Source organism: Ylistrum balloti, unplaced genomic scaffold (assembly GCF_031769215.1).
Source record: "Ylistrum balloti isolate Yb309-2 unplaced genomic scaffold, AGI_CSIRO_Ybal_v1 Utg370288, whole genome shotgun sequence".
Lineage (NCBI taxonomy): Eukaryota > Metazoa > Mollusca > Bivalvia > Pectinida > Pectinidae > Ylistrum > Ylistrum balloti.
The window spans coordinates 79,637-94,381 of NW_026782219.1; the positions used below are offsets into that span (position 1 = coordinate 79,637).

At 33.2% G+C, this 14,745-nt stretch overlaps 1 protein-coding gene across 1 annotated transcript; it reads left to right on the top strand.

The window, feature by feature from the left end:
* The first annotated feature begins 4,382 nt into the window (after positions 1–4,382).
* On the top strand, positions 4,383–6,845 carry LOC132552916 (small ribosomal subunit protein eS19). The gene is made up of 4 exons (XM_060217117.1): positions 4,383–4,480; positions 4,891–4,991; positions 5,876–5,944; positions 6,585–6,845. Exons 1-4 carry the CDS (start codon positions 4,383–4,385, stop codon positions 6,779–6,781), a joined length of 465 nt encoding a protein of 154 aa, XP_060073100.1. The 3' UTR covers positions 6,782–6,845.
* Positions 6,846–14,745: the final 7,900 nt, after the last annotated feature.

Below are 14,745 nucleotides of genomic sequence, written 5' to 3' on the forward strand. Positions count from 1 at the left end.
CTAGTGTTCCGAGTCGGTAAAACATCCGTCTAGTGTTCCGAGTCGGTAGAACAGCCGTCTAGTGTTCCGAGTCGGTAGAACATCTGTCTAGTATTCCGAGTCGGTAAAACATCCGTCTAGTGTTCCGAGTCGGTAAAACATCCGTCTAGTGTTCCCAGTCGGTAAAACATCCATCTAGTGTTCCGAGTCGATAGAACATCCGTCTAGTGTTCCGAGTTGATAAAACATCCGTCTAGTGTTCCAAGTCGGTAAAACGTCCGTGTTCTGATTATACATCTTGTATATTTTTACCAAATGTTGTAGATCCTGTTTCCGGACAGAAAACCTTAAAGTCTGTTATTAAGATTGTACAAAAGACACACAATTAAAAAGCACCTTTTCATACAACTTTATAGTTACTTCGGAGCCAAAAGTGATTAATCTTTAATTTATTTTCACTAGTTCCTTGCAATTTTATTACTATTATTATTCCACAATGCAGAATTTAAGTATTTTCAAAAATCCTTTGATTCCATTTAGAATTCTGTGAGTACTGGACTCAAGACTCGCATGTAGATTTATCACTGGACAAACAATGAGTTATTAGTGAAAGTGCAGGACTGTATCATATTAATGTCAAAATTTCAAACATTTTTATAATAGACTTATCTATATCTGAAGGTACAGCCCCTGTTGATATAACGACCACCGAGGTGATCCCTTTATTCACAAGTAAGGGAAAAAACTATAAGCGTCTATAGTATTACGTCAAAAATTAGATAAAGCAGTCTACTATTATTAGAATCAATCGGGAACCCTCGGCACTTTCCGCTAGCGAGTATTTTCTCGGTTGCGGAAAGTGCCGAGGGTTCCTGATTGTTAATAGAATATGTTCGTGTCAAACTAACATATTGTACGAATTTCAATCCGATTTCAGGCATTCATACTTTACATTCTGTTGTTTGTTATATCTGAATTATAAAAAAAAACTCAAGTATGAAAAGGTTTATTGGTATATCATTCAGTATTATGCAACAAATCGGACATTATCGATTTTGAATCATGTACCTGGTTCAAGTCCTCTTTAAAAAATAGATCTCAACTAGCGTGTGTCTATGAGGAGCAACCGTCAGTTATACATATTCAACTGCGGGCTTCTGCTTGAAATGGTTTAATGGGACCACTTTTGTATTTGGTTTAAGTAAATGACATGGATATTAGATTTGATAGTTTGTGTAAATTACTCATCTGTACGGATGACAAAGCTGCCATATTCAATCTAATTAATCCTATGTTCAATTTAACGTCTTACAGTTCAATATCACACCGAATTTTCATTATATTGTATCATGTCCTTACATAAATGACTTGAAACAATTTCATTTAGACTTTCCTTCGCTCTGGAATCCTGTTATAACAGTGAGTTATCATTAAATTAGGGAAAAGATAAAAATGATCCTTTTCGGGGGAAAAAAAGTCAAACATCTGAGGAGAGATTTCATGTCTTGCGCAAAGGTAAAAAACTTCTCTTTCGGCTGTACCTCGTGGTGATGATAGACATTTCTTTATCTGAAGAATTAATTTGTTATTCAGAAAACGGATCGAAGACTAAGCTGTCATTACAGAAGTAGGATATCGATCTTTCTCAAATAATGAAGAAAACATATTAATGCTCAGCTCTCATAAAGTGTCATACCGAATTTGCTTGCTCTTCCTGGTATGAGGATATTTCTAAATTTGATATTTAAATAACAAAACAAAAATCAAAACAAATAACCCAAAATAAAGTGGTCGGTCCGCTTCACTCTAAAATTATATAGGACCAGATTTGCTTGGACTTCAAAGACTTGGTATGCCATCGTCAACTTAGCTAAAATCACGCAATTAAAATCTATAATAAAATTGACCCCGGTTTCTGAATGATTTCTTTTCCATTAACAACAGAAAATTATGTGATACTAGATCCGGAAATTCGAGTTTTACTATTAGAATCGTACCGGTACAGAAAAATCAACCTTTTTCGTTTCTGTTACAAATGATATTGGAATTCATTACCGGATCAGATAAATATATATATAAAGATAAACACAAATTCAAATTCAGTGTCAGTGAACACCTTATGCTTCAGACAAAAAACAAATTTGATGTGAGATGTATAATTATTTTGTGTAGTGCTACCTGAATTATGCAGTTATCGCCCCTCGTTCCACTCACGTGGTTCCTGTTCGGCCTCTTTTTCGATACCTCCTGAAAGTAAGCATGGTGTAGCTAGTAACTGTGTATAAATCTTTAAAATTAACAACTTTCCTGTATAATCTGCCCACTAACCTTTATTTCGTCACACCAAAAGACAAAATTTAAACGAGGGAAATTATAAATAAGTGTATTTTTTTTCTTAATATACACAAAAATAATATATATCCGTTGACGTTCTCGGTCCACATGTTGTAAAGCAAAATGGCGGCCCCCATATAGCAAGGAAAGTTACAACTATATGTAGTGCGATTAATGAATTCCAGTGACAAGTATGTTTATTTCTAAATTTTTGAGACTTTTACAGAAGTTTAGGAAGATGTAAAACATTCTTTATTTCCTGTTAATGCGTCTCTTTAGCAATGGTTTCTTTATATCAGCGACCGATTTCGACAGATTCAATGCAACACGTATCACTGACGAGTATTAACGATACTGTACTTTTAGTCGACGGAGATCACACACTGATATTATACATACATAGTATTAATTTTCCGACTTGCAGGTGGGTTTGTAGGGATGAACAACTGGTAAAACCCACGTGCAATATATGCAGGTACTGCTGTAGCACCTGCAGGTCTGGCTATATAGGCAGATTTGACTTTTGAGTATAAAGGGCAAATTAAAACAACTGAGCCATACCTGGTCGCGATCCTTGTATTCACATAAAAAAAATGGACAACGAATCGAATGCTTTGGTAAAACAAATGATATTTTTCAGAAGAAAATTTCCTGTGAGTTGGTTGAATTTTGTCCTTGCAATTTTTTATCCTTTCATCCTGAGTTACAAGTTTTTTTTACATGGAAACATCAAAGGGATGTTTTCCTGTGGATGTCACAAGAATTGAATGGCGCAAAATTTGACAGACTTGCTATAGTGATTATTACTAAATAGCGAGTGCGTGGATGCTGAAAATATAAAGCAATTTTTTTTTAAATGTCAAAAATTGAACAAACATGCCAAAAAACATGCCATATAGACATTCATGGTTGAAAGTTTTAAGACAATAAAACCCAAATAAATTTTGGTTAACTGGTTAGTGCTGCAAGAAAATTTGACACGCCACAGCAAGTGATTGATCACACATTGATGTTCTGTGTATATGTTGTAACATCAGGATACTGGTTGGAGTAATAAAGAAATTCTAATTTGTGACAATTTCATTACTGTAAGTTCATCTTCATATTAAGTTATGATTGAAAGTAAACTAAATAAATTTAGGAAAGCAGAAATGGTGTCAAAAGTACCTTTTATTAGAATTGGCTAAGGGATAAATGCAGAGCACCTACACTCCATGCACTTCTCTTTCAGAAGAATCTTTCTCAGATCATGTCCAAGGACCTCTTGTCCTGGACATCAAAAAATCATGTTCTTAAACATGTTACTGGTATAGAGCTTTGCTCTGATAAATAACTTTTAAAATTCTACAAGATGACAGATGTGCGCCCCCAATGTGTGATATTCCACCTTTTGATTATTTGAAATACATGGATATTTTTCTTAATTTTTTTTTCAATAATGTAAACAAATGTATGTTGTCCAGCCTTTGTTGACTTAAATCTAGATTTTCTTTATACGTTATCATTCACGAACAGACATCACAATCATATATTAATGATGTAGTAATGGATTCCTTAAACAAGTAGGAGATGAAAGGATAAACCTTTTGTCATGAGAGGTGACTAATATGTAAGGCTTCCTGAAGAATCTTGAGTTTCTTATTTGCCATCTGCCAAGGCCAGAGCAGGGCTTTCGATTTGCCAGATTTGGAGCCGATATTTGGCCCCATTCGCAATGCAAAATAGTATCTTTTTTCCCAATTCAGACCCCAAGTTTTCCCAATTCTAAGGGCCCTGGGCCCCAGTCCCAAAATGGGCTGTGAGAGCCCTACAGAGAATATCAAAAAGACCAAAATTAATCTGCGGTCTCTATTGAATTGGTTAGGATCAAATCATTTATTAACCCTTCCTTTCTTGCCCTTCCTCAACTCTTTCTTTTGTTCGTGTCATTCTAGACATCCGTCCTTATATGGCTGCTATTATGGAGGGGATATCAGACTTTAAACAAATATAACTTCATCTTTTAAATGGTATTAGTTAGTTTTGTACCATCATTCATGGATAATGTGGAAGGAAAAACTATTTCATTGATGAAGATTTTTTTGCATTTTCAGAACAAAATGGGTATCTCCGTGAAGGATGTGGATTCCCACACATTCACCAAGGCTTTGGCAGCCTTCCTAAAAAAGTGAGTTAAACCATTAAGAAAATGTCACTTTGGTGTGTAACAAGGAACGGATAATAGAATTATACAAAACCACAAAAATTAAACACAACAACAATATATGATTTCACTGTACAGTGTTATTGGATGATGATATATTTAGGCTTGTGCCAACTTCTGTTACTTCCAGTGAAATATTTTGACTATGAACATCTTTAAACAGTTGGCTTTTGATTTCTTTTATTTTTAAGAATTGTTATGAATTAGTAAAGTAATCAATTACCATGGGAATTTTAACAGATGGTTCCACAAATTATGAATAACCCTTTCATTAACATGGCTAAATGAAATATGTTTTAAAAGTCAATCATTTCGTAGTTTTAAAAAATCATTAAAACACTTACGGTAAATGTAAAAAACCCATTGTTCTTCAGGTCTGGAAAGATGAAGATCCCAGAATGGGCTACAATTGTCAAGCTGTCTAAGTTTAATGAGCTGTCTCCTTATGATGAGGACTGGTTTTACACAAGGGCAGGTAATAATTGTTTTGTTACAATTTATGAGCAGGAGTAGGACATCCTTTATAAGAAATTTAAATTTCCTCAGTTTCTCAAAAAGTGCATATGCTTAAGCCAATGAATTGATGTACAGGATACAGAATATAGGGGGAAAACTCTAATTAGGAAAAAAAAAATGAAAAAAGAAATCCTCAGAATTATCAGAAGGGAAGTCCATGTATTTATTACTTTGAAACAGATTCTTACTTAAGAAACACTGAATTTCTACCATATGAAGTGCATGGCTTGCCACGCAAACCTAATTAGGTGCATGAAAATAATGTATTTTGCTTATTATATTTAGAATATGGAATAAAAGATTTTAAAAATAATTAACTGTAGTTAACTGTAGAGTATTTCTTTTACCTGAAATTTTACCAAATTAATATTTTGAAGTGATTTAAGTGCAAGGCTCTTGATCTGCCAGATTTGGGGCGGTATATCGGCCCCATTCCCAATGCAAAATAGTATCTTTTTCTCCCAATTTAGACCCCAAGATTTCCCAATTCTAAAGAAAACACCATTTTTTTCCCAATTCTAAGGGCCCCGGGCCCCAGTCCCAAAATGGGATGCGAGAGACCTGAAGTGACCTTCAAAAGTTAAAGAGTACACATCTCAAATACTCTTTTTGTCTGAAGTTACAATTTTGTAATGGTGTTGTGTGTTGTATCTATCAGTTAATATAAGATGACACTGCCAATTTATGTGAACAATTAGACTAGCTATAACTTTGCTTTTAAATCTTAATTCTCTTTTGACCATTTATTTAACTTGTTTCATTGCTCAACTGTGGTGTTAGCAGGACAATAAATTGTGGAAGTATATCCGATGATAATGGACACACGTCTTTCTTTATTCTCAGCTTCTATCTGTCGTCATCTGTACATCCGATCCCCAGCTGGAGTCGGTGCTCTGACCAAAATATACGGAGGTATGAATTAACGAGAACACCAACATGTGTATTTATATATATTGTATATATTTCGAAAATTATGTCCAGATCTTTCTAGCCATATATATTGGTTTAATATGGGCAATTATTTTAACCGATAAGACCTGAAAAATAATACTGTAGGTTTATGTTTTTACGTTTAACATGGTAATTAATTAAAATAGAATAGTTTGGTGCTGAAATTTGTCTTTTTTTTTTTTTTGTTACAAGTAGTTTTTTAAACACCATCAATATAATGAAAATTGATGTTTTTCTCTTCTTTTTTTTTTTAATTTCCTGAAGTCCACTATTGCAGGCTTTTGGTTTTTCAGTAATGAAAAGAAAATGAGAAGGAGAAATTTCTTAAATAATTTAAAAAAACAAGACAGGCTGTAAAATATCAAGTCAGTCTGGTTTAAATAGCAGACCAGGTATTTATTTTAGGTCTAAATATTATGAGAACCTCCACATTGAAAATGATTTGTACAGGTTTTGAATACACACTGATATAGCACATTATCTTTTCACTGATATGTGTAAATATGGTTTTACCAGATTAGTTTCGTGTAGCCCATCATTGATCGAATCATTTAATGATGGTCTATTTTAGGTATGAAATAACATAACTACTGTTTTTCAGATCGTAAACGTAACGGAACAGTCCCAAGCCATTACTGCCGTGCCTCCGGCTCTGTGGCTAGGCGAGTCCTCCAGGCTCTGGAAACACAGAAGTTGGTCGAGAAGGATGCTAACGGTGGACGTAAACTGACCAGCCAAGGACAGAAAGATCTGGACAGAATCGCCGCACAGGTCAAGGAAAAGACAAAGTCCAAGTGAACTTTGAACTGTGATGGGGAACATTGGGGGAATCATTAATAAATAATGATTGAAAGAAAAAAAATATTGTTGTTTTCATTTTTGAAATATAAGGGATCATACTGTTATAAACTGATCCTAGTTGCTCAAAAGTTAGTGAAAGTAAACCAGTGGTTGAATTAAGAATTCAAGTTATGTGTTAAGGGCGATATATATCAATTTTACCTGTTTAAACAAGGCAAGAATTATGAATCGATGGAGAATGTTCCCAGTTTTGTTAAATTAATATTTGAAAATTTCCACTCAACACTGGTGATCTCTGACTAGCCGTTGAATAACGGAGGCTTGGCTTCTTGGTTACGACTTCAGGTTAAGTCAAAGTAGAATTTCAGTTCTCAAAATATCTTTCATGGAGCCATGTCTTGTTTCATTTAATTGAATTGAATATGTTTCTAAACCAAATTTTACTCTATAAAGGCAAACACTGATGTAATAAGTTTATTTGAAGACTTAAGAAACCAGCTTACCTGGCTACTGACATTGAGGAATGACAGGAGACTATACCATTGCATGCCCTATCTTGGGTCAACACATGAAATGCAACTGCAGTATCTAAAGTTATCAATTTAATCTGTTGACTAGCCATTGAGACTGTCTACACATATTTAATCTGTTGACTAGCCAGTAAGACTGTCTACACATATAACTTCATCTTCAATACTCCAGGGGCTATATCCACTTTCGCTTTCTGACCCCTTAAACATGTTGCAAAACTGAAGTTTCCATGTGCCACACCTTGAGAACAAAATGAAAAGACTAGTTTGATCCTTTGATGTACAGCAAACGAATCTCACAGTTGCATAATGGTATATTGTAACAGCTTTGATGTTGGGTGTCTTTCCTTTGTAATCTTCAGAATAAACCATATCAGCTTGTGATTGGTCAATTTTTTTCTCTTGGAACCAATTAAATCACTTTTCTTGTGCCTTCAATTTCACCATAACTTGTTCAAGGGGTGCAGAGAGTGGAAGTGATCATAACCATTGGAGTTTTGAGGACGGGAGCCCCGAGTTGGGATTAATGATTTAATGAAATTTGTCCATAGCCGTTTTCAGTAAAATCTGATGATCAAATAGGCGATTATAGAGGTCATTTTATTTCTGATGGTCAATAGGATTACATCCTTGTCAGTGATGTGTTGTTGTAGGAGGCATCTTCAAAGGAAGGATCAAGACTGAAGTTGTTAGATTTAACTTAACAATACCAGCAATTTTTATTATCACTTTAGAAGTGAACAAGAAATAATTATTGTAAACGTTTCATTTTTCAAAATGACAAGTTTTGCTACCACACATTGTCTTTCCAATTTCTTCTCAAATTGCTGTTGTAGTTTAACTGTGAATGAATTATCTGGGTTTTTTTTTACGACACATGAATTAAGCCACAGAATATGATTAAAAGTTGTAGATTTCTGACCCTATCTACCCAATCTATATTTCTTTGTCTCCATTCCCTCCTTACTTGCTACCAATGAATTCACTATTGTTTATATAATTTGAACCCATCCAGTTCTGAAAATAAGTTCATATTACATAGAACTTAATGAATGTTCAATGACTATTGCACCTTTATTTCCAGATAAAGTTTATTATAGACATATCTTGAAATGAAAATAACTTTTGCCACTCTTTATCTAATTTGTACAGTAAACAGGTATTGATAGCATTCAGTACATAAATACATCCGCACTTTGTTATCTCAGTGTTGTGTAACTTAACTTACTTAAATTCTCGGATATCTCAGTTTCCCTGTAGCCCTGTTGACTTTGAAATATCAAGGTACGACTATATCATCTTAATAGGTAATGAGGTAAGTTCTCGCAGGGAAAACTTCATCTTAATAGGTAATGATGTAAGTTCTCGCAGGGAAAATTCCACCATTATAGGTAATGAACTAAGTTCTCGCAGGGAAAACTCCACCTTAATAGGTAATGAACTAAGTTCTCGCAGGGCAAACTCCATCTTAATAGGTAATGAACTAAGTTCTCGCAGGGCAAACTCCATCTTAATAGGTAATGAACTAAGTTCTCGCAGGGCAAACTCCATCTTAATAGGTAATGAACTAAGTTCTCGCAGGGCAAACTCCATCTTAATAGGTAATGAACTAAGTTCTCGCAGGGCAAACTCCATCTTAATAGGTAATGAGCTAACTCCTTTCCATGCAGAATTCCTTTCACTGTATTTAGAAGCAATACTCTTGAGACCAGAGCTCTCAGCAGCATAGCTACAAGGGAGATAATCAACATGACTGAAGCAAAAGAATAAAGACAACACATATGTAATGTTAGATCATCAACTCTTGTATTTATGAAAATAATATAAAGAAAACATATACAGAATATACGATTTGATAGAAAATAATTTTATGTTTATGTAAATGAATTAAAACATCACAGTAGAGATGAACACAGGTCTAATGCTAAGGTACTTGATGGATCAGAAATAATGAAATTATCTCTCCCTTACAGTCTACATCTAATGTTTAATAGGTAGGACATAAAATCTCTTGAATTCAATATCTCACATAAAGAAATATCTTCACATCCTTGAAATAGCCAAGGTTCACAATCACTTACCCTACAGATATTTAAAGTAATTTAAATGCCATGGGTTTTAACATTCAACAAACACAATCTATAAATAGTTTGAGACCTTGTCTCCACATTGACCAATGGTTAATTTGCACCACACACAACTGAAGGTAATTAAGCATTTTAAAAGAAATTATAAATTTTCACAATTACATGTTTATTTAGTGAAGAAAAAATTCCTTTTCATTGAATGTTAAGGAATAGGTAGAGGAAAGTGTACATCATAAAAGTAAAAAGACTATTCCAGTAAAACATCTACTTGATCCCAAAATTAAAAAAAAAATTGCATACATGATTTGGTTTACTGCCTATTACTTCAAAGAAAATTATCAATTTAATTCTTGATATGGATCATTCCCTTAATTAAAACCTGGTGTGGAGTAGATGTTTTACTGGTACAGTCCTTAATCATGACAGTTTTTTGTTTTATACACAGAGATATAATCATTGTATCTTTTAAAGCTATGATGAGCTTAATTCTATTTCACAAAGTCCAGTTAACAGTAAACTTTGGGTGAAATTCTTAATCTGAAATGTATTTGGATGGTTATATAATTAAATTCTATGTTTTCTCATGACAGCCTATACACTTAAAACAGAAAGAAAGCTTATGCAATGTGGAGCTAATTAAAAAATTCAATGTTTCATAATTATTAATTAACAAAATCCAAATTGTACTTTTTATTGTTATTTTGTCTTAAAGGATGTTAATTTTTTTTCCATTGTCACAATCTGATATAGTTAAACAAAATATGTAAACATCACAACAGCAATAAATATATGTAAATGAAATATCACTCGTATAGATTTATATCGTAAATTTCATTTCATTGAATATCATATAAAATACTTTGTTTGCTGTCCTGTGAACAGCCAGTGTCATTTTGAGGCAGATCTCTTTGAAGTAACTGGTGTCTACCCCACTGAACAACATACAGGAGGTCCATCACATGCTATCTGGAGCAATGAGGATAAAGCATCTTTCCAACAGATTTAAAATACTTATATATTTATATAAACAATTACGGTAAAACTGTAATCGTTTTGGTAATTTAGATTTTTTAGAGACTACAAAAAGATTACTTTCTAACATCAACGATTTCCACGGCTGATGAGTAAATTTTTAAGATATCTGACTCCAGTTGCTGAAAAATAAAGTTAACGAGCAGTTATTGAAAAAATAGAAATTATTGCCGCAAAAAGTATAAGAGCACAGCAAAATTAACACTAAAAAAAATTCTAATTTGTCTCAACAGACCTACATCTGTGAAATGATAAAAAATATTTTCAATTTCCTTCAATTCATGGTTGAAAATTTTCTCTATGCACTAGTTATCTCTATCTATTCTTTGTAAAACCAGGGCTTGACTGCAGCTGGTTAAAATCCTGGTTAGACCAGTGGTTAGTGAAAATTTTCAAATTCTGAATAAAACAAAACTAAAAACAATTCTGATCATTTCAGAGCTTTAGATTTGTCAGGAAAGGTAAATTCATCGTCAACATTAATTTTCCCATTTTTTCAGCGACCGACATTTCTAACTTGCTGCTGAATAACTCTAATAAGGATTTCATTAACTGCAGTCTGCCTGGAATGTAAGAAACATGTGAGAACACAGGTCTACACTAATACCCTGAATGAAATAAAGATTATCAATCTGTAATCTATTACTTCGGATACAAATGCTTACAACATTCACTCTACTTTTTCTATTAAAAGTTAAACTCAACACATCATATTCAAACTAAACATTCCTCCATCTGTACACTATCATCTCCTCTTTTGTGGCAAAGCTCAGGATCAACATGTTTAAATCAGTAAAATTGTTGTTTACTTTTTTTCACTGCATGGTCCAGTACTAAACCCCGCCCATGCCCTTAAAAAATACTGCCCGAAAATGAAAAAAAATTGTTTGATTTTCAAGTATCTGTAATTAATGGATATATATAAAGTAATATACCGTGTGTTCTTGTTCTATAATAAACTATGTATTTACTGGGCTCATATAAAGGGAGATAACTATCAAATCTAAGATTTCAGGAAAAAATTTACAGCTCCATGGGTGAGGGTGGGGGATATTTCTGTAGATCCCTTTCACACCTTTTGTTGTTGCAATGGAAAAATATGGATTCTCTTTAAATAAAATTTTGTAATCGTATCATGTACTATACAAAGCACTAACATAAAGGCCTATATTAATGGGATATTCTGCACAAGTTGGAAAATTCCTGTCTGCTTTATACCTAATAAGAACTCTTTTTGTGATGACTTTTGAAACTGCTGTCAGCATCGAAATATATTTCCTCGGGTTAGTATGGACAGACGAAAGTGATGTCTCGTCAATATCAGGCCAAAGCGATGCTCCTACGATACAAATTCACACTGTATAAAGAAAGCACATTGGGGAATCCAAAAGTCGGCCACAAACTGGTTTACAGATTTTATGTGATGTAATGGGTTAATATACAAGTCTGCATTTCGTTCATTGATAATGTCTGCTTGTGGCTTATTTCTTGTCAATTGCAAATCATACCATAATCTTTCACACTGTTTGACTTATGACATGCACACCTGTTATGATTTTATCAAGGTTTAGCGAATGTTTGTAAATGGATCAAGCTAGATTTATACAGAATTAAACACAATAAATCAAATATCATATGATTTTGTTGTTGATATGGTGAACTGAGATGTCCAATTTCTTTAAGTACCTTTCATATTCTTTATTTTAACAAAAAAAACATCAAATGAAATCATAAGTTGTGCAGAATATCCCGTTAACAATCGTAAAGTTCACTATTATTAAGATATTTTCTATTTCCTACAGAAACGAACACTATATTGTGCCAGAGTACACAGGTAAATCTTTGCTATTTTACTCCACTGGAATGAAATAATGCCTAACTACAAATTTATTTCAAAAAATTTGTGTGTAATTTAGGGTGAAAATAAAGTTTTATGTGAGGGAAAAAAAACTGGGCAAATGTTTCCTGTCGTAAAATGCTACATTGAAAGTACGTTGTTAGATTCCATCAGTAACCTATATCAAAATTATTCAAATTTTTTTTGGCCAAGTGATACATATTTATATGACTTTGTCCGTTCATTTTTAATAGAAATATTTTGGCATTTAAACAATTATGAAAAAAGATATAAAAATACAATAATTATGCAATGATATTCTTATGTGATATATGATAAATACAACAGGAGGCGAAGAGTTTTAAAGTTTAACAGGAGTGAACCGGATTAAGAATCCTTAGAAATTCAACCTGTTAAGAACAAGAATACCTGTCATCTAATACAACATATTCGAGGGCACTTTTCTAGGGATAACAATTCTGTTAACACAAAAGGCTGTTGGTAGGTCAATTTATGATCTGACGATGTTGTGTGCTCACTGCGCCTGTCAAAGATCCTGTAATAAGTTTTTCCCTGTAAAAACACCTAACATGGTTGGAGTAAAGGGATTGCTAGACCAAAAAGGACTTCCAAAATTTCAACAAGATGCCACATGTCTGAATACATATATATTTGTACCAGATATGTCTGTCAGACAGAGTTTTACACCAACTCAAAAATGATGGATTACAATAAAGAATATGAAAAAAAAAGCATTTAAAAATTCTATATGCTTATTAGCAATCTATAGCCACACATTGGCTTGACTTACATTTGGTGAATATTGAAGATAAATATACTTCTAAATTTTCCTGTAGACTAGCTAAATATCCTAACAATGTGTCTCTCGTATTTCAAGAATTCACAAACACTGTTAGAATTAGAATTGTCTGCAATCGTTTCAGATTTCTTAAATAGGTGTGGTGATCACATAAGGCAATATTATATTATTTTGACATTTCATCAGAAAAAACAAAATCTGTACATATGTGGGTTAGCTTATGACCACAAATTGGCTTATTGTTGAATGAAACGGAACACATACAGTATATTTAATACTGAATTTGAAACAAAGGTTCATATAAATTTCTTGTTTGAATATTGAGTTTGACTCAATATTTCAGTTTTACTTTTTGTATTTTTGATATTCACAACATTTCTAATGGACAATTTCTATCCTCACATACTTCAGAGGGTAATCCTGTGGTTGTTAAAGACGGAATGAAATATCTAACACAGGTTAGGGAAACAAAGCCAGCATGCAGTATGACACTACTCACAATAGGGTAGTGTCATAAGTTTACACAGCGTGACTATGCCTCTAATCCAGAATGCCATTACTCCAACACACAAAACATTACACTGACGATGACAAAACTTGTAAGTTTCACAACAACTTATAATTTGTTACTTTTGTTTTTTTTAAGGAATATTCCCCACAAGTTAGGATTTCATAAGATGCTTTTGATGAAATTTGTACAAAATTATCTAATTATGTTCCTATGGAAATCAATTTAACACTTTTATAATCATATGATAATTAAATTTGTGCATATTCTTAATTGATCTAGATCTAGCTCTAGTGATTTACAAACGTTTGAGTGACCCTGATTGCATCATAAAAAGTTTGTGTGGTTATTGGCCAAACAGTGAAATATTTGCGGAAATTATAAATTCAACAGAAAATAAACCTAATGAAGTCATAAAATCATACAAACCTATGATCCAATGATCTTTGAGTTCCCGATTTTCCGATACACTATATTTAGACTGTTAAATTTCCATTGGCTGCGACTATTCCCTGACATTTTGCCTGTCTTAAAAGGTACAGAACCTCTAGAAATTTTACAACTTGGGTGGAATATTCCATTAATTTTGTGAGAAAATAAAGCGTGGGTCTGTTTCCTGGACAACAATACCTAAACCCTCATGTAAAAGCAGGGCTCTCACATCCCATTTTGGGACTGGGGCCCGGAGCCCATAGAATTGGGAAAAATAGCAGCATTTTCCTTAGAATTGGGTAAACTTGGGGTCTAAATTGGGAAAAAAAGATACTTTTTGCATTGGGAATGGGGCCGAATATCGACCCCAAATCTGGCAGATCGAGAGCCCTGAAAAGTCTTGCATGACAAGCTTGTGCTTAGTAGCTCAACTCCGTTTAAGATATCCCTATCAACACAACCGCGTAAAAATATAGAATCCGTTGGTTTTGTTCAATGTTCAAAATTTTGTTAAGCATGGGACACAAACACTCATTTTGATCATATCATACCTAGTACAATTTCAATATTCACAAATCAATGAAATTTAAACAGGCACATTGGATTCTAAATTATCATCACTATATATATATTTAAACGATATGGAAATAGTCATTTTCAAAAAAAAAATTTGTGCAAAACTCAAAAATACTTCAAAGTGTAATATAATAAATAG

Coding starts and splice junctions, on each gene's coding strand:
- LOC132552916 (XM_060217117.1), top strand. CDS start 4,383: ATGAAGATTTTTTTGCATTTTCAGAACAAAATGGGTATCTCCGTGAAG. Junction 4,481..4,890: donor TTGGCAGCCTTCCTAAAAAA/GTGAGTTAAACC, acceptor ATTGTTCTTCAG/GTCTGGAAAGATGAAGATCC. Junction 4,992..5,875: donor CTGGTTTTACACAAGGGCAG/GTAATAATTGTT, acceptor CTTTATTCTCAG/CTTCTATCTGTCGTCATCTG.